The sequence below is a fragment of the Corapipo altera genome, unplaced genomic scaffold, assembly GCF_003945725.1.
Source record: "Corapipo altera isolate COAL_440 unplaced genomic scaffold, ASM394572v1 1b, whole genome shotgun sequence".
NCBI classification, from domain to species: Eukaryota; Metazoa; Chordata; class Aves; order Passeriformes; family Pipridae; genus Corapipo; species Corapipo altera.
The window spans coordinates 11750203-11775161 of NW_020884881.1; the positions used below are offsets into that span (position 1 = coordinate 11750203).

General features: G+C 36.7%; 1 protein-coding gene across 13 annotated transcripts in view; it reads right to left on the reverse strand.

The window, feature by feature from the left end:
* The window catches only part of MAGI2 (membrane associated guanylate kinase, WW and PDZ domain containing 2), a 721543-nt gene that overhangs the window by 495377 nt on the left and 201207 nt on the right, over positions 1-24959 (reverse strand). For all 13 annotated transcript variants that reach the window (XM_027639978.1, XM_027639968.1, XM_027639970.1 and 10 more), the window contains exon 2: positions 9623-9739. In XM_027639978.1, coding sequence (XP_027495779.1) covers positions 9623-9739 — 117 coding nt within the window. The remainder of the gene's footprint in view (positions 1-9622; positions 9740-24959) is intronic.

The following is a 24959-nucleotide window of genomic DNA, read 5'->3' on the forward strand; positions in this document are numbered from 1 at the left end:
AAAAATAATTCAATTTTTGCAGGGGGTAGGTGGTTTTGATTTGAAGCTTGGGGGAAAAAACCAAAAAGAAATACAAAAACACATTTCTGTGTTTCTTTTATTAACAAGTGCCAAATGAAATAACTGATCAAGCATCTACTCAATTCAGTTCCAATATGAGTTAAAGAACTCAGTACCAAGTTGAAAAAGAAAGCTCAGCAATCAGTCAAAGTCAAAATAGGAATCAGAAAATACAGATGACTTAAAATGAGTGGTGTGTGAATGCTGCCACTAGTTAAAGGCCACTAGAACACAGGTAGAGACTGTCCCTTCAGCAGCCTAGAGTGGATTTCATGCTTTCCTACATATAAAGTGATTCACTATTTTTGTGCACAATGTGAAAATATCTTAGCAACATATCACAGGTATTAGTGATTATTTTCAACAAAGATACAAAGGAAATACATTGATAAAATAATGGTAAATGTAATTTATTATGAAATTTAATACTAAAAATATATAATCTCTTAACTGGAAGGTATAGTGTTTTCTAGACCCTTTAATATAGGTTGAGGCCACACTTCTAAAATTCAAAGAGAAGAATTTTAAAGCTGAAATAACAACATGTTCTGCTTTCAAATCCATATCCCTGCTTTCATTAGAAATACAGTACGGAACCTCTGCATTATTATAATTATTTTTTTAACCAAAATATACTTCTCCCATCTCCAAAGTAAGAAATTTTCTCTATTCAGACTTGCTGAAATAAAATTGACAGAATTATTTGAATAATCCATATTAGATTGATAGCTAGTCAGGAGGTTGATATGTTAATAACAGTAATACACTGGAAAAAGAAAAATGCATTGGGTAGAATCAAAACCTGGAGATACAGGAGAAATACAAAGTTTTGACAAACTGTCAGGGTACAAAAGTAGGACAGCAGTATCCTCAGGATACAGGAAAATAAAAAGAAAAGGACTTGCAGAAAAGGAGTTTCCTCATAACAGTTTTCCACCAACAAATTATAAATTAATCTCAACCCTACTGGTGAAACCAAAGCTTTATTCACTCTTCAGATGTTAAAAAGCATCTCTGTAATCTTAATTCTCTAATTTTTTTTCTTCTCAAAGGGATTTATTTAGCCAGGCTACTTTTGAATCAAAAACATGGTGCCACTAGTGGCACCAGCCCACTGACCGTGGCTTACTATGTACAGAAGATTTGAATTTCCTTCTTTTTTACATAAGGCACAGAAAATATGAGTGGTGCCTTCTTCTCTAAATGTGGGGGTGTGAAAAAATCTTCAATCTTGAAAAAAGGTCTAAGGCAGTATGAGTTATATAATAATCTCATTAATGTAATGTAGTCGTGACCTTTTCAAAGGAGAGGATTTGGTTGCACAGTGTCCAAACAAACCAGCAAGGACCTGGGTTCCAGGTTGGTGTGAGGATACCACTGAACCACAGGAGCACTTCAGAGACATAAATGTGAGTTGGTTATTCAGTGAACTTGGCCAATTGCTTAACAATTCATATAAATGCTCACTATGCACCAGATGATCTATTCCCAAGGGCGTCCATCATCACTACACTGCTTTGCTTTTGTTGTGATTGTAGATGAGAATCCCAGAAGAGAAAAACAACAGAAGCACATCCTGCCAAAATTGATACTGGACCTTTTCATTCAACGATGCAAGTATGGATTTAGTAGCTTAACTGGTCACCCAATTCAGAATATTGATTCTTTTACACAACTCTTTTTTTTTTGTTGATATTGTTCTGAATTTCTAACAGTAGCTGTTGGTGCTCCATGTTCTCTGTTCAGTTGTTCTTCAGATGAAAATCTCCAAGTAAAGATTATCCTGTATCTCTGACAGTTTATCTTCTACAGCTGAGAGAAGGCAGTTTAAAGTATCTCAGTTTACCTCAAGAAAAAAAATCTAATTTCTGACCTATCTAGAAGATAAATTTCTAAATCTTTTAACATCAAGAAGGTGATTCAGAAAGTTCATGTACGAAATAAAAAATGGTTTAGAAATCATAGGAATGCTTACATTCAATAATGCTGCAAGTTTTGTTCATCATGTTTGCTACTCTCAGGATTTCTAAGATACTTTGGTTATTTAAGGAGAAAGGTCAATAATACACTAAGGCCTTCAGGTTAAAAAAGCCTATTGTCATAGGGAGATACAGCCTCTACCCAAACTTCAAGCTGCTTGAGGCTAGTCAGGAACCATGACTTATGCTTGTGAAAGAAGTTATTTGTGGCCTCTTCTGTTATTTGCTATTCTTGTTCTGCTGAGACAAGGTACTTCATCAGATTCATGCTATTGCCTCTCTAGTTTCCTGATAGTTCTCAAGCAATCAGTAAGATTAGTGCTGTCATCAAAATTCATGTAAAACTGCCACTATCCTTTGTCTTTTTGGTATCATGTGAATTAGAGAACCCATTTTGCAACACTAGAAAGCCTCCTCAAAGTTTAAATAAAAATGGATCAATTCCTGGGGACAACCAGCACAATATAGTAACTTAACTCTCATCTGCCATTATACATATGTTATATCACAAATAAATAACCTCAGCTGCTTGACAGAGACAAAATCATTAAATGACAGGCTATTCCATGGATTCTAAGGGCTCTTCAAGAACTCAGAACTCTCTAAATCACAAGCCAGTTAACATCAAATAAGGAACATATGTGATATTCTTTTGTAGGAAAACTGCTTTAAAAAAATTGGGTTTGAAATTTCAGAACTTTTTCTTATCCTTTTTTCACTGCTATATATCAACTCTCCAGTGGGCAAGGCATTAGGTTACCTGTTAGACAAATAATTTATATTGGCATTGCATTATTAAAAATATTTACTGCTTTTGGATTATTTGGTTTTGAAAATGGGAGAGGTTTAAGGGAGGAGAAAGCAGTGAAAGAATGGGAGGAGAGGATAGAATTAGCAGCCTCAGTGTCTTACAGATGTGATTTGGGTGCAAAGATCTCTGAGAAACAGATACTGTTGTAATAGTACAGCCAATAAAAACAGCTTAATGTCTTCACAGAATCTTTATGGAACATTCAAGCTCTAATATCAGAAGTGGTACATAACTACTGCTCTTCATTTTGTTAAATCTATGATCATTTCATACTGCATTATACTACATCAGACACATTCCTTCCCCCCTTCATCCTGAACAGTATTTATTTTCTTTGAATACCTGTTATTTTAAGGTATTTAGTCACAGAATAGACAATAGTCAATGCTCCCAATATGTAGAACTGAGAAATTTCTGAGAAAAGAAGGTATAATGTTCTTTTCCCCTCTCATGGCTAACAAACAGTACAGTATTTTCCATCAGTATTGCTAGTTATAGACATAGTTTGGACATCTGTTTACCCTAGACCTTAACTAAAATAAAATCATAACTTACTTTGAACAATAAATCCTAAAAATTATTTTTTGCTTTGTTTCCTTTCCATCCACTGCTTCCTCCTGATGGCAATGCAGCCTAAAGATGCTCTGTACCCACTGATGGAGAGGTAGCACAATGCTGATTGCAGCTTTTACCACCCTGCTCTGAAACAGACAAAAACTCCCAGGACAGCACATGGAAAGATGCATAAGACAAACTCATTTAACCAGACATTCCCAGCATCTTCAGAGAAACAGGTCATTGTACTGTGTGCATTTCCAGCAGGTTATTAGGAACACTGAATGTAGTAGTGGAAAAGAAAGCAAGGTCCACAGGCACCAGTTTGACCACCACTCTACCTCAGGCAGGACAACTCAGGCACTGTCCCTGTGTTTATTTGTCAATTGATCTTTGCCTCTTCTATTTAGGTTGTCAGTTATTTGAAGCAGTTACCTCCTCATCATCTTTTGGTACATGGGGTTGTGCTGCAGTGTAGCAGTGGGGCCCTCAATTCACATAATTACCTGTTTTGATCTAATTTTCCTTGAGATACCAGAAAGACTGAATATGTTTGCCAATGATTCCACTTTAATACACCTTGGAGGTGTGCTTCATTAGATACACAACAAAAACATTTTCCTAGAGCTCTGTGCTGCTCTATTCTGAACCATCGAAGTTGAAGCAATAGCTAACACTGTCTTGAAGAATAAAGTGGTCATTAAAGTTAGGTGCTGTTAGTTCCAGTGATGCAGACATTTCTTGGCAGTTTGGTGTGCTAAGCACAGGTTATTTTATACTAACAACAGTTCTGTATGATGCCAAACAGGCAGATCTTTAACTGACAATCTCTCTTGTAAGACACTTTCCACACTGAACAACCTTGTAAGATAAATATATGAAACCATTGGCAAGTCTGTTTCACACATTCCCCTTTGAATGTTCTTGGCTATATACTTCTTAGAAAAGGAAAAAACTATTTTTCAAAAAAGTATTTGAAAGGCTTCATATTTGTGCAAACATAGATTAGTCAAATATATCTCACATCCTTATTCAGAGCAGCAGAGTTATGCAAAGAGAGCTTCTTTCTTAGGGATACCCTCAACTGCCCACTTGACTTCTGCAACTCTCCTCAACATGGAAATCAGAAACCTCAGAAGAAAATCTGGATATGTAATAGGGGTTTCTTTTAGAATTTACTCATTATTGTGACTAATATAAAATGTATTCGAAGGAATATAAACTATGACAACACCTATCACCAGGAGAGCAAATTCTCCCATACCCCCACAAGTTCTTTACTTCTGATTGCTACCCATGAAGCAGACTATGAATGACTTATGGTTTCCCAATGTAATACACTTCTCTGACAGAAGGAACGACCTTGTTTGTTTTGCTTCATTCTGTATGTGGAGATTTCATCAGGTCTGAAAGTATGAACTGAATTCCCTGAAGGTTTCAAGTATAAACACATTTTATTGACTTCAGTATCACAGAAATATAAGCTAATGGTGCTACCTTTGTTTTATATGACAAATAAAACCAATACCAGAAAAAAAATATCACTGCATGTACTTTTGTTTCTGGGAAGCAGGCTAGACAATAAGCAGAAGCATGTTGCAATATATAGCATTTCAACAGTACACAAACAACACTGCAGCACATAGGTTAAATTTGTGTATGGACCAGATTATACTAAAACACAATAGAACAAAATTATATTTGAAAATGAGGCTCTTATTTAAATTGACTCAAAATGACCCATGAATCCAAATATAGGAAAAAATAAGAAGTCACAGCAGAAAGGAAAGATATTATGAAGTGTTCATAGATTTAGTATTTGCAGTCCAGTGTGTTAATTATATTCACCTAATACAGAGCACCCATAACATCAATAGGTAAACTAAACGAAAAGGGGATTTGTTATCACAATTTGGTACATGGGGAACTGCTGTACGTAACGACTCCATTTCTTGTCTGTGGTCACTCACATATAGCATGTGGCTGAGTCACAAACTGAACCTTTTTTTTCTCTTCTGCTGATGAGTGTTTTAAACAAACCATCCTTCCTCCAGCTTCTGTGTTAGTAGTGATACTGCAATACCCAGTGCATTAAGCCTGAGCCACACATCCGCTCCTCTCCATTCTTACATCATTAATTTTTTTCTAAATGCAAAAACTAGGAAAGAAACATACTCATCCCCATAACTTTATTACTATTATTGTTGTTATTGTTATTATTATTATTTCATATTTTCCCTGTGAAGAATGTGTTTATGGGCTGCACCTTCCATCAAGGTAGCAGGACAGACTAACTCATCTGAGCTACTGTTGATTTGAGGTCATATTCCAGAGGATATCAATGAGCATCTCTTCAAATTAATAGATGAATTTTTACTTTAATGAATCAGCTTGTCATTGTTTGACTTTTTAAAGTGCTGTTTAATCAAAATGGTTTCCACTATCATTTTATGTTCCCTGTCTGGGAAGGAAGCATACAGAAATTCTATTTTCAACCAGAGATACACTATTTTGCCTGCTCTTAAAGAAATGGAATTTGCAAGTGCTTGAAGGACATATCAAAGGAGACAGGTCTGACCATGACTGTCACTACCAAAACTGCTTTCCTGTGATGTACTCTCCTCAAAGCTTTATTCTTGTAATGACACAAAGTTAGAGCTCTCCTCACATTAGTGAGGACTGGAAAGCTGCTTGCCCACATGGCAACTGCAGTTTGCCAAGAGCACTATCAAGCACAAGAGGCAACATAACTAAGTTGTTGTCTGCCTGTAGCATTCAGAGTCCTACACGTATTTCATGGCCTTTCTCCAGATCCCTGGACTTGGATGGATAGCGTCAGGTAGTGCTAACCTGTGTTTAACAGCTACTATTTTTACCATGCCTACTTTTCTGCAGGACAACTTCAATGGTTAGTGCTTCTTAGTAACTCCACAAATAAGTTTAGGAGATGAAAACTGCTAAAATCCCACACAGCAGCAAAAGGAGAAGAAAATGCATGAGACGAACTTCAGCTAGGTCTTCTGAATTTGGAAAATTGTGAACTTTTCTTTCCCCCAGAACTGTCTTGTTAATGTCTGTATCTTGACTGCTGCAAATACAATCACACATCCTGCCCTGGGATACATGTATATAATTCCTGTTGGCAACGCAGGGAAAATCAATTTTGTATGGCATTGAGAACTGTGACTCCTTATGGAAGGCAGCATTTGACTCTTGGGGTTACATGGTAATTTCTAATTTAGCAGAAAGGGGCACTGCATTAGTAAAAATAGAGAAATGTAAAGGATCACAAACCCAACCAATTCATCCCATCCACAGGGGTTACAAATTCCAGAGGCAGAATTGATTCATTATCCTCATGTCATGCGTTTCTGGCCCATCCATTCTCTGGAGCACACAGGGATGTGCACTTGTATAACAGACAACTCAAATTCTTATCTAGAATCATGGAAATATAGAATGTTAAGGGGTTGGAAGTGACTTTAAAAATCATCTAGTCCCAACACCTTTCCCCCCCAGCATGGGCAGGAACACCTCCCACTAGACCAGGTTGCTCAAGGCCTTATCCAGCCTGGCCCTGAACATTGCCAGGCTTAGGTACAAGCCCCAACCTTATCAAGCTTCTAGTAAATACCAGTTCAGTTGTTCTAACTCAAATTGGCTTATTCTAATGTAAAACAGGTAGTATGGATTTAGAGCTCTGCTTCCTAGTTTCATAGAGAATATTCACTCATTTAATATAGGTGAAAGAATGACTTAGTCTGACCTAGAAGGCTGAGAAAACAGTAGTCATGCCCACTGCAGTGCCACCCTGAACAGAAAGCAATGCACAGTAAAAACTCAAGATTGAGTACTCTCTATAAAGGTTCTTATGGTTTCACTGGCAATTAAACTTCTATAATAAAGATTGTAAATGCATTTTTAAGGGGAAAAGGTTGCCACCTATCTTTCATTTTTTCCCCCTCTTTGTGTTACAACTTTGTCATCGGAAATAAAGGCTATGCTGCCTGCAGTTGGCTTTCTCTCTTCATTTTTCTGCACAAGAACTTGAACAAATTGAGTGCTGCTTTTGCTGTGTTGGCAATTGTTGCAAGATTTGTAATAAATTCATGGTTAGGCTGCACCCATTAATTGAAGTTGTGGGCAATGGTATAGTCAGTTAAATATTACCACTGCATACTAAAGAAATTTGCCTACCAGTTGTAAAGTACAGTGTTAGGACAGATAACCAGTACTCTTGTACAGACCTTAAAAAAAAATGCTCAAAGGAGAAAATTTTGAACACCTGTACCCTTGAAAAGTAACTTTTTGATTAAAACATTATTTAAGTTATAAGAAAATAAGAAATCAGTTGAGAACTTTTCCCTCCTAAACATGAATGCTGGAGATAGAGTAAAATTGTATTAAAAAAAAGCTTCATCAAAATTATGGTTGAGGGGAAATCTAGGTTGCAAACTATCTGATGGTGTCCTTTTTATTTATCTGATTATTGAAAATTCTTTAGCTAATCACATATCATCCTGTCTGCATTTGATAATTTATTTATTTTAAAATACTCACATTTCAGAAGGATTAATTTTCTAGGATTTTCAAGAAAATTTTGAAAAAAAAAAGCCAGTTAGGCACTATTTTTTTCTACCACCACTGCTGAAGAAACATGTCAGCTTACCTAGAAATTCAGCAGTTGTCATCTGCAACACTATACTTCAAAATGTAGTTTTTACTTAGTTAAATATGGCCATAACATAATAAAATAATGAGACAAGAATTTAACCACATAAAATGAATAGAAGATGGATTAGCCACAGCAGACAATTATTATTAACTTTTTAAAAATTAATTATATACATGTGTGCAGTAGTTGCAATACTGTTGGATTTTGCTTCTTTTTTATCCTGGATCTCTGGCACTAATGGGCATTACTGGGGTTATAATAAGTATACTCTTATGCTAATGACCCTTCCAGACATTCTTAGAAGTGGGATTTAATCTCAAAACTTATTTGTACCTGCATTTCCACTTCAGCTGTGATGTTTCTCAGCATTTTCAGACAAACCTAACTCATAATAAATCTCACATAACTATAATGTTTTTGATTTTCTGCATACAGATAATAATTTTCAAATGTTCTTCTCCACCTTCCTTTCTAATCAGTTGCAAATGGAACTCCTGAAATTAAGAATTTATATTTTTTTATCATCAGCTTCCAAAAAAAAAAAAAAGGGAAACACTGGAACATCTTTTTTTAGGTGGATCTTTTCAAAGCTCCGTTCTTTAACGTTATGAAAGAAAAAACCTACAGTAGCATTCACAACAACTCAGCTTTCAAAGAGCATTCATTCATTACCATATAAATAGCACAGACACTTACTCAGTATACCTTCCTCTGCCTATCATTCCTCTGTCAAGCCTTTAAGTTCAAAAGTGCACCCTTTTTTTTTTTTTTGCCAAAACTAGAAGACCCATTTTATGTCTACTAAGCAATTATTTTATGAGGGAAGAGCAACAGAACTTTAGTCCATTTTAAATTATATACTGCCTGTCAGACAAGTAGATCTGTTCTGAAAGTCATGGCCCTGACAGTCAGACATGGCTTATGTGACTCTGCTTGATTCCATGTCTACTGTCAAAATAGGTGAATACTGTCAACAGAAAAAAATGATTCTCAAGATTTCAGAATATTTTGGATATAGATACCATTGACATGCAGCAACAGACAAAAATGTATGCAAGACAGTATTTACTTTCATTTCAATGCCTGTTACACACAACCAAAATCTCCTAGTTTACATGCTTCCTCTGTTGCCCTATTGCATTCTAAATCCCATTATAGTATTATATTATCTACAATACTGTGAAATATGAGGCAGATTGAACTCCCTCTGTTGGACATCAATTTAAGCAGCACAGAAAACTGCTTTTTTTTTTCATTAAAGTTTTGCTTTCTAGAACTGCAGAAGAAATAAGATTATTATTATTCTAGAGCCAGTGTTTATGGGAACTACAACTCTGAAACACTTCTTCAGAAATTAATTCGGCAATACATAGTTGAATTTCTCAGCAATAATGCAGAAGACATGAACCAAGCCACAAATCTATTTACAGGAAGACTGCTACAGAACCACCTCTTCACACCTTGCAAATGGCCTCAGTAGCATTAATTCAGATAGCCTGTTGCCACTAAGAAAACAGATTTGTTCATCTCCACCCTACTTACATGGCACTGTGCGGAGGTAGAGATTGTCTCTTATGATCTGCTGGAGCTCATGGTCCACCGAGCCTTTCTGGAACCGTAAATTGAGGTAGTGACGAAGGTCCTTATCAACAATGCCTCCTGTCAGGGAAAAGACAAATGAAAGCATGATTTAAAATTATATTGCCTTGATGGAAGCAATGAATCACTTGTGAAGTCTTTGTGGTTCATTTTCCTTCATGTTTCTGTAACGATGAAGGACAGAAGCACAAAGAGCTTTCTGGTTAAGGTATGAAGTTGGTAATATATTATTAACTATTGATAACTGTAAAGCTTAAAAACAGTTAATGAAAAATAACTGGCTACATCTTTACAGTTCAGAAAATACATATAGGATTATAGACAGTGTTTCAATTTTTTCCCTGCCCAAAACTTAAACATATTATTACATAATTACCTACATACGTATCTAAATAATACATTATTAGGTATAATACATTATTGGGTATTATGTTTCCCATGGCCTTGTGCCAATTTGCCACCTGCTTATTAAAGAAAAAATCCTGGTTCAAAATGTCTCTGCAATGTTCAGTGTTTTCAGTCCATGTGTAACCAGAAAAAAATTTGGTTGTACTTAATGATCATATAAATGTTTCTAATAGACCTCACATCTGAAGGAGATATTATCACAAACAAGGGTTCATATTTTATTTCCACCACCAAAAAGAGTCATTAGTAATACAACAACTCATCATAGAACTGCAAATATGGGAAAAATTGAGTTAAAAACCTGTATTTGCCACTTTTACTATAACTTTAGGACAAAACAATTTAAACTACTGTTTAGCCAATGACTGGTGTATCATGTTCCACTATGAAAGGCATATCTACAAATCTAATCCAACACAATTAATAAGCATCTCCTGATATAGTTCCTCTTCATTTCTTTTCATGTTGAATATGGATCACATTTATAATTATAAAGAAAAAGTCTATACATAACTCAATTGTTTCCCTCTCTGATATTCTGACATTACAAAAATATAGAAAATCATTACTACTCTGAGTTCTGACATATAATCCTGAGATGAAAAATTGCAAGCAGATAGATCCCTAACTTGTTGCTTCACACATTCAACCTTAAAACATTTTTCAAATGGCATTTGCTATTGAACCCTCTGCCAAAAGTCTTACTGACTTAGACTATATAAAGATTTTCCTGTAAAAAGGAACATAGAACATTCCTACCTGATTACTTGAAAGTCACTGCAGAGCACAAATGGTTATAAATGAAAATACGTTTCTCCTTACAGCTATTCCTATTTATCTGCCAATTACAAGTCCATAATCTTATTATCGCTGTTCTTTGTCAATAACTTCAAAACCTTTTGTTCCAGGTTTATAAAAAGCTCATAAATAATTTCTCTCATCTTTAGCTAAAGGCAAAAAACCACTGAAATTTTATAATGAAAGGGGGGGGGGGGAGGGGAAGTGCACCCCAGCTCATATCAGACACAAAAAAATACCTGCAAGCCCAGTTCTTAGAGGTTGAGAACTTCCATATGGATCTTTGTTCTTCAAGGATCCCAGCTGAGCCACTTAGTCTACTACTTTGTACCACTAACACTGTTTAGAGCAGTGGGCTCGCATTGCAGACCAGACCATCCTTACTCCTGCTAATTTCTTGAGAGATTTCAGAGGAGGCAAGGCAAGGGCTAGAGGAAGCTGCAGAGAGATGCTCCGAATCCACTGTCCTTTCTGATCGGCTGCAGAGAATAAAGGTCCTGCAGCTCTTGCTCTTCTTGCTCTAATATACAGAACATGCCCAGTGATGCAGATGCTTTCTGGCAGCCTCAGAAAATGCCAGCTCGAGAACAACAGCTGTAGCCTGCCCACTGACACAAACCTGAATCACTCAACTTATAACGTAAGTAACTTTAGGAACCTACACAGATTTCTGACTCTCAGAGTGCATTTTTTATTTACAGCCTTTTGCTTCAAACAAAGCCATTTAGTTCATTTAGTTCACCATGTGTAATGAATGCACTAAAACCTCCTAAGCAATTCATAAAAAGTCACCTGACATTTTTGGCACATTGCATATTTCAAACTGGAGTACAAAAACATATATTTACAGCAGGAGATGCCTACAGCCCTGCATTTGTTACATGCAGATTCAAAAGTAAGTTTCTAACAGAAATAAAACCAGTACATGGTGCAGAGAAAAAAAAACTTACCAGTTTCCAAGTACAATGGAAAAAATATGATTTTTTCCTAATATCTGAGTATATACTGTAAGATTAGCAAAGTCAATTTTAAAGAGCAGTCAGATGAACTACAGACAAATTTTCTTCTTCAAAAGTCATTTTGTTTTCTGAACTAACTGGTGTTTTTCAATTCTTCGGCCATAAGTTACCTTTTTTTTTAAGTCTGGTATAACAATGACTTTTTCCTTCTGGATGTTTAAAAAAAAACAAAATAGTTCTAGAGTCCTGAAGAGTAATTTTTATCTTTAGTTCATCCTTCCAACTGTCATTCTGCCTTTCTCCCCTAAAAAACTCTGTAGATTTACCTGATGCTTTTTAAAAGCACATCTGACTCCAGATGTGCTTTCATGCTATTTATAATACTTGAGCTTTGGAGCAGCCTGATCCTTTGATCCTGAAAGTACAATCAGAACAAGATTTTGTATGTGCAATTATGGGGCCATAAGACTTTTTGTAAGAAAACTATAGTGAATTGCAAGTACGTAAACCAGCCTTGATTCAGCATCAGTGAATTACAGCTTGTGTTGCAGACTGTATAAATAAAGAATAACATGAGTAATAATAATAGGACTATGTCCTCAAAAAGGATGAAAATAAGAGACAGAAAATAGTATCATTTGGTTTACTTTGGAGGGAAAGAAGAAACTTCATGACATTGTCAGTAAGTTCATAGAAAAAGAAACAGGGAAAAAGTGTTTTTACAGACAGTGACTACCACTGAGTGGTCCCATCCAATCCAGTTGGTTTCTGACTTGGTTTCTATACAACTCAATATCCCTTTATTTTCTCTTTTTGCAGTACATTGAAAACTGTTGAGACATTGAAAAATTCCTGACATGAACGTAACCCCCTTCTTTTCTGTTATTCCCAGGCAGCCCACAGTAGAGCAGTTCAGAATGATGCTCAGGGACCACGAGTGCCCATGGCACCGTGGCACAAATGCACAGTGGCTCATGAGGTGGAGCTCAGAGAGAAGGAGCCCACCAAGGGCACATCCTGTTCACCACATGTGACAGCAAAAGGAAGCACTGTAGTGTGTCAGAGGAATTATACAGCTCAAGCTTTAGAAACCCAACCCAGAGACCATAATTTAAAGGGTTCTTTGGCCACTGCCATGAGAGGAGGCTGACAACTGTGTGATGGAGCATGCACTGGCTTGAAGCCATGCAGGGCTTCTCTTTTTTTTTTTTTTCTTTTTGCTGGCTTGAGGCCTCTGTACTGTTTCAGTTTCATTTCACTCCAATGAATCCCTTTGCTTTGCTAGCTGGGAAAGATAGGACGTGAATTAAATACTTTCAGTAATGATCTCTTGCATAATGTATGTCTGGTTTAGGTACAGCTACCAATCATGATGGCAAACTCATAACCATGACTGAATTTGATTCCAGATATTATAAAATTAGATACACTTGGATGAACTAAAAAATGCTCTGTTTGCATGTTATACTTATGAATTTAATGAGTAAAGTATATCTTTTTACGGTGTTTTAACACATTTCTGTCAAGTCTCCTCCCCTTCATAAAATCTAGTATAAAATCAAAGTCCAATCAAAGTCCAAAAAAAAATACAATAAAGAATACACAGGTAAATACTTTGTAGCTCATTAGAGGATTCAAAACTGAAGAAGATAACTGCCATTTCCAAGAAAATGGCAGGGATAAAGGTTTATAGTTTTCTCCAGCCCTAAATATTGTAACTGTTATTTTGTAAGTTCCTATTTGGTAACCCATCGATGCTGCAGCTGGAGTCTACTCTTGTATTTTATTTTCCATGAAGGACTAATTCTAAACACAAACATTCCTCTTGTTGTTCCCTCAGTGTTAGTTCTAAATAATTTGTCTTACTCTTAACAAATTTTTATGGTTATAACTTTTCAACAAACACTTCTGAGTATTCACCCATTAGTATTTTCTCATCTTGTATCATAACCTTTCAGTGAACTGTCTTGTTAAAATGTGGTGGGGTAAACTGCTTTTTAACAGTACAGTCAATTGCATCTCAGCCAAGAATAATTTGCCTTAGATATTTTATTTGCTGGTAATAAAATGTAAAAGATTTCAGTTCCCTGGCTCCTATAAATACTCCTGGTTAAAAATATCTACAAGCAAGCAAGACTTTTAGATCTATATTTGCATCTGTACATGACCTGTGTCTGGGGAAATTAAAGGTAATATCTTGGCATTGTTACCCTGTGAAAGCAGACAAGCTCATAAACTTTCAGTATAAAATACCTCCTCTCTTCCACTGCCTGACCTGCATCAGTTTGGATCTCCCTTTGTTTTCAACAAATTTCCATTTCTGACTGTAAATATAAGCCATATATTTGGCGAAGTCAAAAGCTTTGAATGACCAGGCTTTCACTAGCTTCAACAGGACTATTCTACTGGAGAGTCTCATCTCAAGTATTTACTCAGGTGGTACCTGGAGCTTTATATCCATGGACATCTGACAACAGCTTGAGTTTCCTCAGAACCTCTTCAGTAGAAGACATGCAATCCTTCATCATTCACAGATGATTTAACTGACCTTTCAATCAGTAGCCTAAATTAAGACTTGGATTCTTTAAATCAGCTATCAGGAATAATTGATTTTTTAGTTCTTTTTTCTACTGAAGAGATAAGAAAGTTTTTTACCCATGAAGGTGAGTGCAAGAATATTTTTCCTGTGATTCTTTCTGGAATTTATCAAGGAAATCTTAGTCATCACAGAATATCTGAAATTATCCTACAGAACCTCTCTTAATCATTCCAATAATTTCAGTGACACCATGTCCACTTAGCTATAAGTATCTCTATGATTCTTTCATTCTTTCGTATACAACCTAACATTGTAAATGAGGTGACCTGTAATTACCCTCCTCCTGTCCTGTTCTCCAAACCCACACAGCTGGTGGATGCACAAAATTCAGCAGTGCAAACTGGAGCAGCAGTGAGAAAGCCCGTGTCAGCCAGGGCTCCAAAACTCTCCTGCCTAAAAGATTTTAAACATAAAAGAAAATTGACTGCTATATCCCCAGGTTCTTTCCTCAAATAATCCTCTTGAGAAGAGAACCAGAATTCTTCTTTCCCCTGCAAGTTCTGTGATATTTTATTGTAATAAACTTAAAAAAAAATCTTTAAGAAAGCATTCATAAAATGGAAAATGATGATTACTATTAATCATATGAATTGCTAATGTTTGTAGTACAAATGGTACTTTTTAAACAAATGGAGTAAGAATTATCTTAGTACTTGATTATTAATAAAAATCTCAGGCATTTAAAACTTCTGAACCAGTATGAGATGATTTACTTTAATAGTTTCCTTAACTGGCAACAGTAACCAGAAAAAATCACTTTTAAGAGAGAATATGAAAATTCCAAGTAATATCAAAACTCATGGCTAGATTTTATAAGGATTCATTATTAAAATACAGCCGGTAGCTAAACCTATTATTTAAGGGAAATTATCCTCAACAAATCTATATAGTCCTCAGAGTAATATAAAGATGAATGTTGGCATTTCATTAATCATGGTATAATGGACACACTACACAAGGGAAGTTCCTTCAGGTTTCCACGTAAAATATGTAATCACTATAGCAGTAGTCTGAAAACAGTACAACAAAATTTAGTAAATTATAAGAGTTATGTATTGCACTCCTAGTCATCAGCTGAAGATCACACATTTTATTTTTAAAGCCTTTCTATTCCTAGACCAAACTCTGTGAATCTTTGAACTTCTGCCTGCCTTTCACCACCACCTTCAGCCAAGTCTGCCATCTGACTTATCTGCAAAATCTCAAACCGTCAGGGGTGAGCTATGATCTATGAGCTTGACTGTGTAAGATAAAGCGTGATGGAGAACCAAGAGGGAATTATGCAAGAAAATTAGACTCCTCAGGAAGAAAATTAATTTCTTTCATACTTGGGGCTGCTCCAATAAATTCCATTCCTTTATCCTTTAATGCAGATCTAAACAAATTTCAAGAGTAAAGACTTTTGAATTTGATGTCAATTTACATCTTGGAGTTCTTATATGCGTTGTCATATATGATGAAAATATGATGAAAAACATTTTAAGACTTAGTTTATTGATGGAAAATCGGTCTCTTTCATAGCTTACTATTTTGCAGTCTTTCTTTAGAAAGATTATATTATATTACTAACCTGTTTGCCTATTGATCTCTTATATTACATATCATACACATGTATAGTATTTATAACACACTTCCATCTTTAGCTATATTACTTGATTTCTTCCTCCTAGCATTTTAAATTCAAAGGTTTAAAATACAGGACTATAGGGATCACAGGTTAAATCGCAAGGGGATGGTACTATATACACATTGTATTAAAAAAAAACACAATAAAATCTACCAATGAATGATTTTCTCCATGATGAGCATTCATATTTGGATTGTATGTCTCTGTACAAATATGTAATTCCCTAATCTCTGTGGGTGATATATTCCACCTGCTCTCCTAAAACCAGAAGACAGGCTAAGGTTTGCACACTCTGTGATCTTCACAGTGAAGAAAGTTTCCACTTTCTCTGCTGCTGGGAGTGGAGGAACCCTCACTGCCTAAGGACAACGGGTTCAGTTCACCACTGTGTTACACCTGCCTTTGTGTTACCTTCCACTTGGGTAGTCAGAGTAAGGACCAGATAAACAGGATACGCTGCAGCAGCCACAGGATGAGAACTACATCACATGGGTAGACTGATCCTAGGGACACTGTGAAAGCATATGATGCCCTGGATTTATTTTCTTTGCTTTGTGGCTAACCTTACACCTCTGTTTGAAATGTGCACTGTGCTAGAAGCAAAAAGGGAGTTTATAATGATTCAGGGAGACTGTCAGCAGGAGAATCAACTGAGCCAAACGCATCTGCATTTTGTGCCTTATCTCAGATTACTGAACTTTTATTACAATATAGATCCCCACTCCTCTTGGCTACAGGAGTCTTCCATTGCAAAGCAAGATGCAGCACTTTCCAAAGCCTGCTGGCAGCATGCAACATGGACTTTGTTACCTCAAAGTTACCTCAACTAACCTCAAAAAACTGACATTTCACTAGTAAAATCCATTTTGTGGCTTTGTTATTTAGAGGTACTTTGTTTTGTTCTCTTCAGTTAATTTACTGCTCAGCACAGGTCTAGATTGGAATTTCTGGGAAATGCCATGATTTAATTGGTCGGTAAAAAAAAAAAAGCCCAGTTGTCATTCATGTAGCAAACAGAGAGGGCAGTTTAGGGTGCTTTGCTTTCAGAATACTTGTCTTTTATTCATTGTTCCAGTCAGTAGGTGCATAAATAAAGTGACGTTCAAATACTGCTGCTGCTTCTCTACAAAGCCTGTCTGGAAATAACTGTCTTTTACTCCAGTTTTGTAAATTCAGTAAAGCTAATTATGAAACAACTGTTTGTAGGTGACTCCAGTTTATCAATTATTTGATTGATAACTTACACACAAACGTTAATATTTGCTATTGAGATATTTAAAAGACTATAATTGTTCCTACAAGACTTACAACAAGGCAAAGAAATTATCTTTACAGATGCTTTCGACAAACACAAAACTGTAAGAGATGATACATTTGCTTACAAAGTGAGAATTTCAGAAACTACACTCATCCTGTGCAGTCATATAGAACCCAGCAACATTTGCATGGAGAGGTTTCTCTTGAAATTTGTACATATTTACAGAAGTCTTTATTAGCAGGCAAATACTACCTGGCATTCAGATGCTCTCACTCACAGAAATCTCCTTTCATTTGGTCAAAAGGTATCACAATATAGTTTCAAAGTTGCTAAGGCAATGTTTGCTATATAACCTAAGTCCCAAATACAGTTCCCAAAGAAAGTTCTAGAAACTGACTTCAAGAAGTCAGTTGGAAAAGGGAAATAATAACTCTTATTGGTATTCTGCTAAAGACAAAGTCTCTTCGAAAATTGATGGCACATAAAGATGCAAACTCATACAATAAGTTTAACCAGTGATTGACTGCAAGATACTGAAACCACTTGAACAGAATTACTAAGGGTGGGTTTAGCTTCAGAAAAACATTTATATTTTAATTTGAGTTGAATATATTTCCAGGAAGATGTTTAGAATTCTGGGAAAATCTACATTAGCCACAAATGTCCAATAAACAAAGTTAGCCAAGGAGATAAAAAAATGTCATAAAGATGTAAGAATTTTATTTTTAATCAAACTATAGCGAAATATTTTTTAATGCATATACCTGGAAAACAAAAAATACCCATGTTTCTCTCTGTGTGCAGTTTAGTGCATGTTCATTAGAAAAAAACCACACAAATTGGCTTCTCTGGAAAAGCTCAGATGCAGCATTAATCTGTGATACACAATAATGGTGATAATGTGGGGCTCGTTCATTCTGGCTGGGTACAAATTATGCTTCATTGCGTCAATGTAATTCTCTGTGGTTTTGAGGGTGAGTCACCTTGCACTGAAACCCCACAACCTCTCCTGGGGTCAGCAGGAGGCTGCCCAGCACACCTGTAAGAAGGGCATGCTCAGAGAGTATTCTTCAGGAATTATCCTCGCACATCTTACTTGTACTGAAAGCCACTTCTGCTGTCCCCACCCAGAGCTTCCACAGTTCACTCTGAGTTCCCCCTGCTCCTAAAAGCCTGTGCTGAGAGATACATTGATAGAGTGTTGGTCTTCACAAACATTCTGTTACAAGCTTTATTATTCAAGCAAAAGCAAAACTTACAGGAATACGTTCAAATTTATCTTCTTGTGGACAAATATTCTCCTATCCTTGCTTTGCAATGGGTAAAGACAGCTCCTTGTAAAAATAGTGTCATGGTTTGAGATAGCCCCAAAATCCAATTCCCTAGCTCCATCCCCCCTCCCACATCTCAACCTAATGTGAGCTGGGTTTTTCCAGACAAAACACAACCAGACTCAGAATGGGGGAAAGGGAATATATTACAATGACTGTACAAATAAATACTATAACACATTATACACACAATCACAACTATCTCTACCATGACATATAGTATTTACAATGGATCAGATCTCCTCTCCCCTCCAAATAAAAGTCCAGGAGGGAAAGAAGGACAGATCCTTTCCAGTCTCTCAGGGCGGCAGCTTCTGTCTAAGGCAGCAGGTTCTCCTCATCTCATGCATGCAGCAGTTGATAGCTGGATCTCTGCCAGCACTCACGAGGGGGGGTATCCCCCTCGGCCCCTTGACACAGGCAAAGGGGTTTTCCGTGGGCTTCGTAATCCCAGACAAAGGTCGTTTCACCACGTCGTATCACGAAGACGCAGGGGGTCTTCGTGACGGTCTGGTATCTCCAGGAGATTGAAGCTCCTTGCAGGGCCTCTGTGCCCTGTCTCAGGCTGCGAGCTTCTTTGTAGCTTGCAGCAAGGGAGGGCCCCCAAGGCCAACCTCCCACACCGTCCTGGCTCAGTTCTCAGGACGACTGAGCTTCTCAGCTCCTCTCTGCAGTGCATGTTGCACTTCAAGGCTCTTTCAAGTAAGAGTCCATCATCTTCCTCCTCTCCAGGAGGTCTCAAAGGAGTTTGGGGGGTCTGGTATCAGTTCCTACCCCCAGAACTCCGTAGTTCTGCTGCTACTTTCTGCTGCTTCCTCCGGTTCAGTTCTTATCTGTCCTGGCTCTTATCCAGAGTCTCTGGACACTGCCGCCGCTTCTGCTCTGTCTCTGTAGCCCCCAACTGGGGCCGGGGGGCCCCAGAGGCCCCGAGGGGTTCCGGGCCCCTTTCCTCGTGGCTCTACCACAACATGACTACTTCTTCTACCAACCAAACTACAACTCTTCTCTTCCGGTGCTTGTGATATGTTTACATTTTCTGCAGGAGCGCTCATTGGGCAGAACTTCAAAACTTCCAGCGGTTTCCACCCCTGGGGGTTACCACTTTTCAGCCTCTGGGGGAAAACAAGGTTCAAACCACTACAAATAGCAACATCTCCTTACCTATAATGGAAAAATTACTGTTCTTGTCTAATACTCTTTTTCTATTAATACATCTATACGACTGTTAATCTACTAGGGACACAAATATTCTTTTTCTCTAATACTCTTTTCATTTTAATTTCTTTGCGGAAGACAACTGTGATGGAATTTTGAGGTCTGACATGTCTTTGAATAAAATATGAAAGACTGAATTGGAATAGTGGCATAATTTTACCAGACTTGAATTATTTGAAAGGTATTTTACTTAAATCATAGCTGCACAATTTTAATTGCTTGAGATAGAGTCTTATTTTCCTTACTTCTGGAAATAATATTGCCATATTAATAGGCTGTGAATTATGTACTGACATTTTGTAAAAAGAAAGATTAATCTGGGTAAAAGAATCCCAGCAATACACAATTTATGAGGGAAGCAAGCTCACAGAGGCTACCATTGTATGAGTTCTAATAATAGTTTAAAAATATGATTTAGGTGGGTATCTGAATCATGGCAGCCCAGTTCTTTAAAGTCTTAGCAGCGTCTCAGTCTGAACTCATAATGTACCATGAAAATTCACTACCATAATACATTACTTCCTTGCTTTCTGACACTCATAAATAGAATAACAGCATTTTGCAAACTTTGTACTCATGAAACTCGTCAATTGGAAAGTCAGTTTTGCAATAGATAATCTGAACTTTGCAGAGTTCACAAAATAAGTGCTAAACTCTGAGACTGAATTGCATATATGTTATGAAATGGGTATCCTTTCCCCAAAATGCTATTTTCCGGAATCAAGTGTCATTCACGGCATTCATATCAAGTCAAAACAAGAGTAAAACACTGAGAAAAATTAAAAGGGGAGTTGTTTTACAGCTATTTTTCAGCAATACTTAGTCCTTTAGGACAGCATTGAAGTGGTGATACATGTTACACACCAAGAAACCTGCATTTCAGTCAAGACAGAAGAGTACATGAAGACTGTGGGGTGTTTGAGGTTCCCTGGAAGGAAAGCTGCTCTACTAGTGGAACAGCTCATTATCAGACAAAAACAAATCAAACAAGAAATAACTAGACTAGCAGTAGACTTAATATTTAGAACTTTACAAAAGACTACTGTTAATTCCACTGACAGGGTACTTCTAAGGCTATATATTATTCAATTTTTTATTTTGTCCTGGCTTGGTAATTAGATACTCTAACCATTTTTTTCCCCTTCCTGGGGAAGCTATTTTCCCTAAGGCATCCAAGGTTGTTATACAGGTGACTGTCAGAAATAAAGGTTATATAGGTAACTGTCAGAAATAAAATAAATTCTGATAATATGTACACAAAAAGTTGGAAATAGCACATAATTTCACTAAAATAGTAATTCTTTAACATGCTAGATATAGCTAGAACAATCTATAACAAAATAAGGATTTGTTGTTTAAAATGACTGTATAACAAGGCATAAGTAATCCCCTTTTCTTTCATGAAAACATCTAAAACATAATCTTTCTTTTTTTGGTGCAGTCTTATAAAGTGATTAATAATCTTAAAATAATAGTTTATAATTATTATTAAGAATTAAAAGACTAGCAAAAAAAATTAGTTTGTGAAATACAAGTGAAGGTACAAATAAGTAAGGTTGAAAAAACTACTAATTTGTCAGTGAAGCATCTTTTATTGTGACAAACTTATAAGCTATACTAGCATAACAGCATGACAGATAGCACCCGCTACCTTAATATAAAAGCCATTCAAAGGGTTTCCTGGCACCATCCATCACACTAGGCTAGTTTTGAAGATGTACAGTAAAAGTACAATCAAAGCAGTGTAAATTTTGGTAAAAGACTGAGTCATACTCAAAGTGAAAATTAAAAATTAAGTTATCAAGGCCTCAGTTGCCCTGTGCAGCATCATGCATCTGTTTCGCTACAGAATGTCTCTAAAACAACTTTAACAGTTTGCCCTACAAAGGTGTTAATTAAATACAACAATATTTGTCATAAAAGCACTCAGCTACAGGTACCAGAACATTTCAGATCAGAGAACTATTACTCTGGGTCACACACTGCACTGTTTTGCTTGGTGGTCTGTCTCTGGCAAGCTTTTTGTCAAGGCAAAGTGTCCACCAGAGCCTGGGTGTTTTGGCTGCTGAAATCTGGCAGGGCAGACACTCTCTCTTAATTCTGCCTCTGAATCACTCCCAGTAAGGATACAGTTCCTACAGTTCCTCTTTTTTTCACATATGAAAAGAAAAATCTGCCTACTTTTTTTCAGAGAGAAGCTAACAGGATAAAATTAAAGCAAAAAAATGACTAAACACCAAATACAACAGAGAGATTTGCAGATGACAAAGCAAACAATTGCCATGTACTTACTGCTGACAGTGTTTTCTAAGCAGTGCAATACTTGTTCTTCCCTTCTAGGCAAGGACAGAGCCTGCATGAACCCATATCTCTGTGTCAGTCAACAACAGTAGATCCCCAGCATGAAAAGACAAGGTAGCTCCAAATTAGCTTCTTCCCAAAAGGTACAAAAAATAGGATTGATTTTTTAAATAAAAAAATTAAAGTCTTTGTAATGTCACTCAATAAATCCTTCAAAAATACTGTACACTGCTAAGCCCAGACAATAAAGCAATTTCTTTATGCCATCAAAGGTACCTTCTGTGTAGAATGGTACTTTAGCATGAAAGGCAGCACTTGGTTCTTGGAGCACTGAACCAGCTGCTCAGTGCATTAAGAGGTTCTTATATTCTAGGACAGTCTGGTTGGTTAGCTGAGTCCCCTTGTGTTGATTTAATTAGCACTGATGGAAAATGCAAATGACCAAAAGAGATACGGTGCACTGTGCAAAATCAGATTGTGCAAAATATGTGTGCTTACATAATACGTTTCAACAGAGAAATAAAATGCTCCTGTTCCCAGGAGCTGTAGGCAGGCAGATGGTGGGTACTCTAGTAAGATCATGCACTCTGCCTGCAGAGACGTGATGCCCTCAACCTCTAGGGAAGAGACTGCTGCTGCACTTCTCTAATACCCCAGTTTGCTGATCCACAGAACAAAACACAGGATTACAGCTGGACTAAAATTGCTCACTCTGCATCCCCAGAAGCAGGAAGGTGTCACATCAGGGGACAAAACTGAGATGACAGAACTCTAGGTTCACTTTGTTACCCTTCAGGCACATTGTCCCCATGGCTATGATCTACTGGACTGAAATCAATAGAGTCTGGAGTTCAGGAGCATGTTCAGCTGTTTCGCACAGAATTTATTACATTTTCACAGTTGTTATTTAATTAAAAGAGAAAACTAGTGGGCTAAAATCATGGGGCAATAAAGAATTTGGCAAGCCACTGAGGTGTGGGTTAATAGTTACACATTTCCAGTTTTATCTGTTCATATCTGTTAAGGTCAATATCAGCTGGCATATGGTACAAAGCCATTAAAAGAGCCTCAGATACAAATATTATCAAGGAGGATGTGTCTGTCATTTTACCAGCCTTTCTCTTTTGAAATTTTGATGCATACCCCATAAAATACCTGTACTTTCCCAATGCCATTTCCTTCTTTTAGTACTACAGGCCCAATACACTGTACATAAGTTTTACACTATATAAGAAATGCTAGCAGTCAATTTACCTTTTTTCTATTTTTAACAGGCTTGACAGTATTAAACTAGCATGCAGAGATAATGGAGAGATTTATGGTTTTAAATCAGGAAGCTAGTAAAAATTTCCTGTTTCCCTAAGACTGCAATAAAAAAGGAAATCAAAACAATAAAGGGCCAGATTCTTGGATACTCGTGTAGCAATGGTAAAGAAAACTTCTGCTCATCTCATGGATTCTCTTCTATACACTTGGAGACTGAAAGGAAACAGAATAACTTCAGCACTTGGCTTTAATTATTTTACCTTTATCCATTTTGAAACACTACTACAAGGCCTCTGGCACATATTGGTAGACTTGGGCCTCACATGCAGAACAATGCTAGTGGGCAAGTGAGATTGTATACTCATCCTATACTAATATGTTCAAATAATACTAATGCCAGAGTAGGTCTGCATTCAGATTTTGGGGTATGAGGTGTCAGAGCAGAGAAAACAGATGGTTACATTTAGGGACTCTGCAAATGTCTCTATTGCTTCAGGAACATAGACAAAAGATGATAGCACAGGAAGAAACAATGACTTTACTATGCATATTTCATGCAATAAATAAACCATATCATCTGCTGCACATGAAGAAGGAGATTTTTGCTTTGGACTCCCTTCAGACTGAAATGTGCTAAGGGTTCAATTTAAATGTTGAGGTTACTTCTGAAGGCTCCTTGTGCTGCCAAGTGATCCCCCAAAACTCTAAGTCAGTTTACATGACAGAAGAACATAAAGATTGCATCAGACTTACTGTATCTGAAGTTCTCAGAAACCACATATATAACTGAAAAAATAAAGCAGCTTGGGGATCAATATTAATAGACAGCATGTCCTACCAGCCATGGGAGTCACACTGAATCCCCAGAGGAAATGATCATCACAGGACTAAAGCTCTTGATGTCCCAAACAAGCAAGTACTGGCTCTATACATATCTGTGAACATAATGCATCTATGTCCTTATACCTCTTTCTTGCAATAGATGTCAGAGCTACAGAAACAGTTCATAAAAAGGAAATATATATACATGTCTATATTGGTATAGAAAAAACCAACCACCCTAAAGACTTTCAGCCTCTATAATACTGAGGGGAAAAAAATATTTTTGTTTGCAATCAAAGAACATTATAAATGAAATACAATTTAGAGCCCCTGCTAAGGATCAAAATGTTTTTGTACATATATATAAAGCAAGGTGCAATGGTGTCAGCATGTCAGTTTAACTCAGATTCAGTACAAGCTTTCTAGATCAAAATAGTAAACTCCTGAGGGGGAACACTTAGAGCTGAGGAATGCTCTTGTTTTAACTGAGACAGTGAGGGAAGTGAAAATCACATTTGTCCCAGAAAAAAAAAAAAAAAGGTAAAATATTTCAAGAACTTTATGAATGTGTAATGTTGGTTGAAGCTCGGAGCAGAGCATCAGAGACTGGCTGGCTGTTTCAAGACGAACTTCAGTTGAAGCTATGATCTTATTCATGAGGTGAATTCAGAAGAATTCCACAAAGACATTTGATTT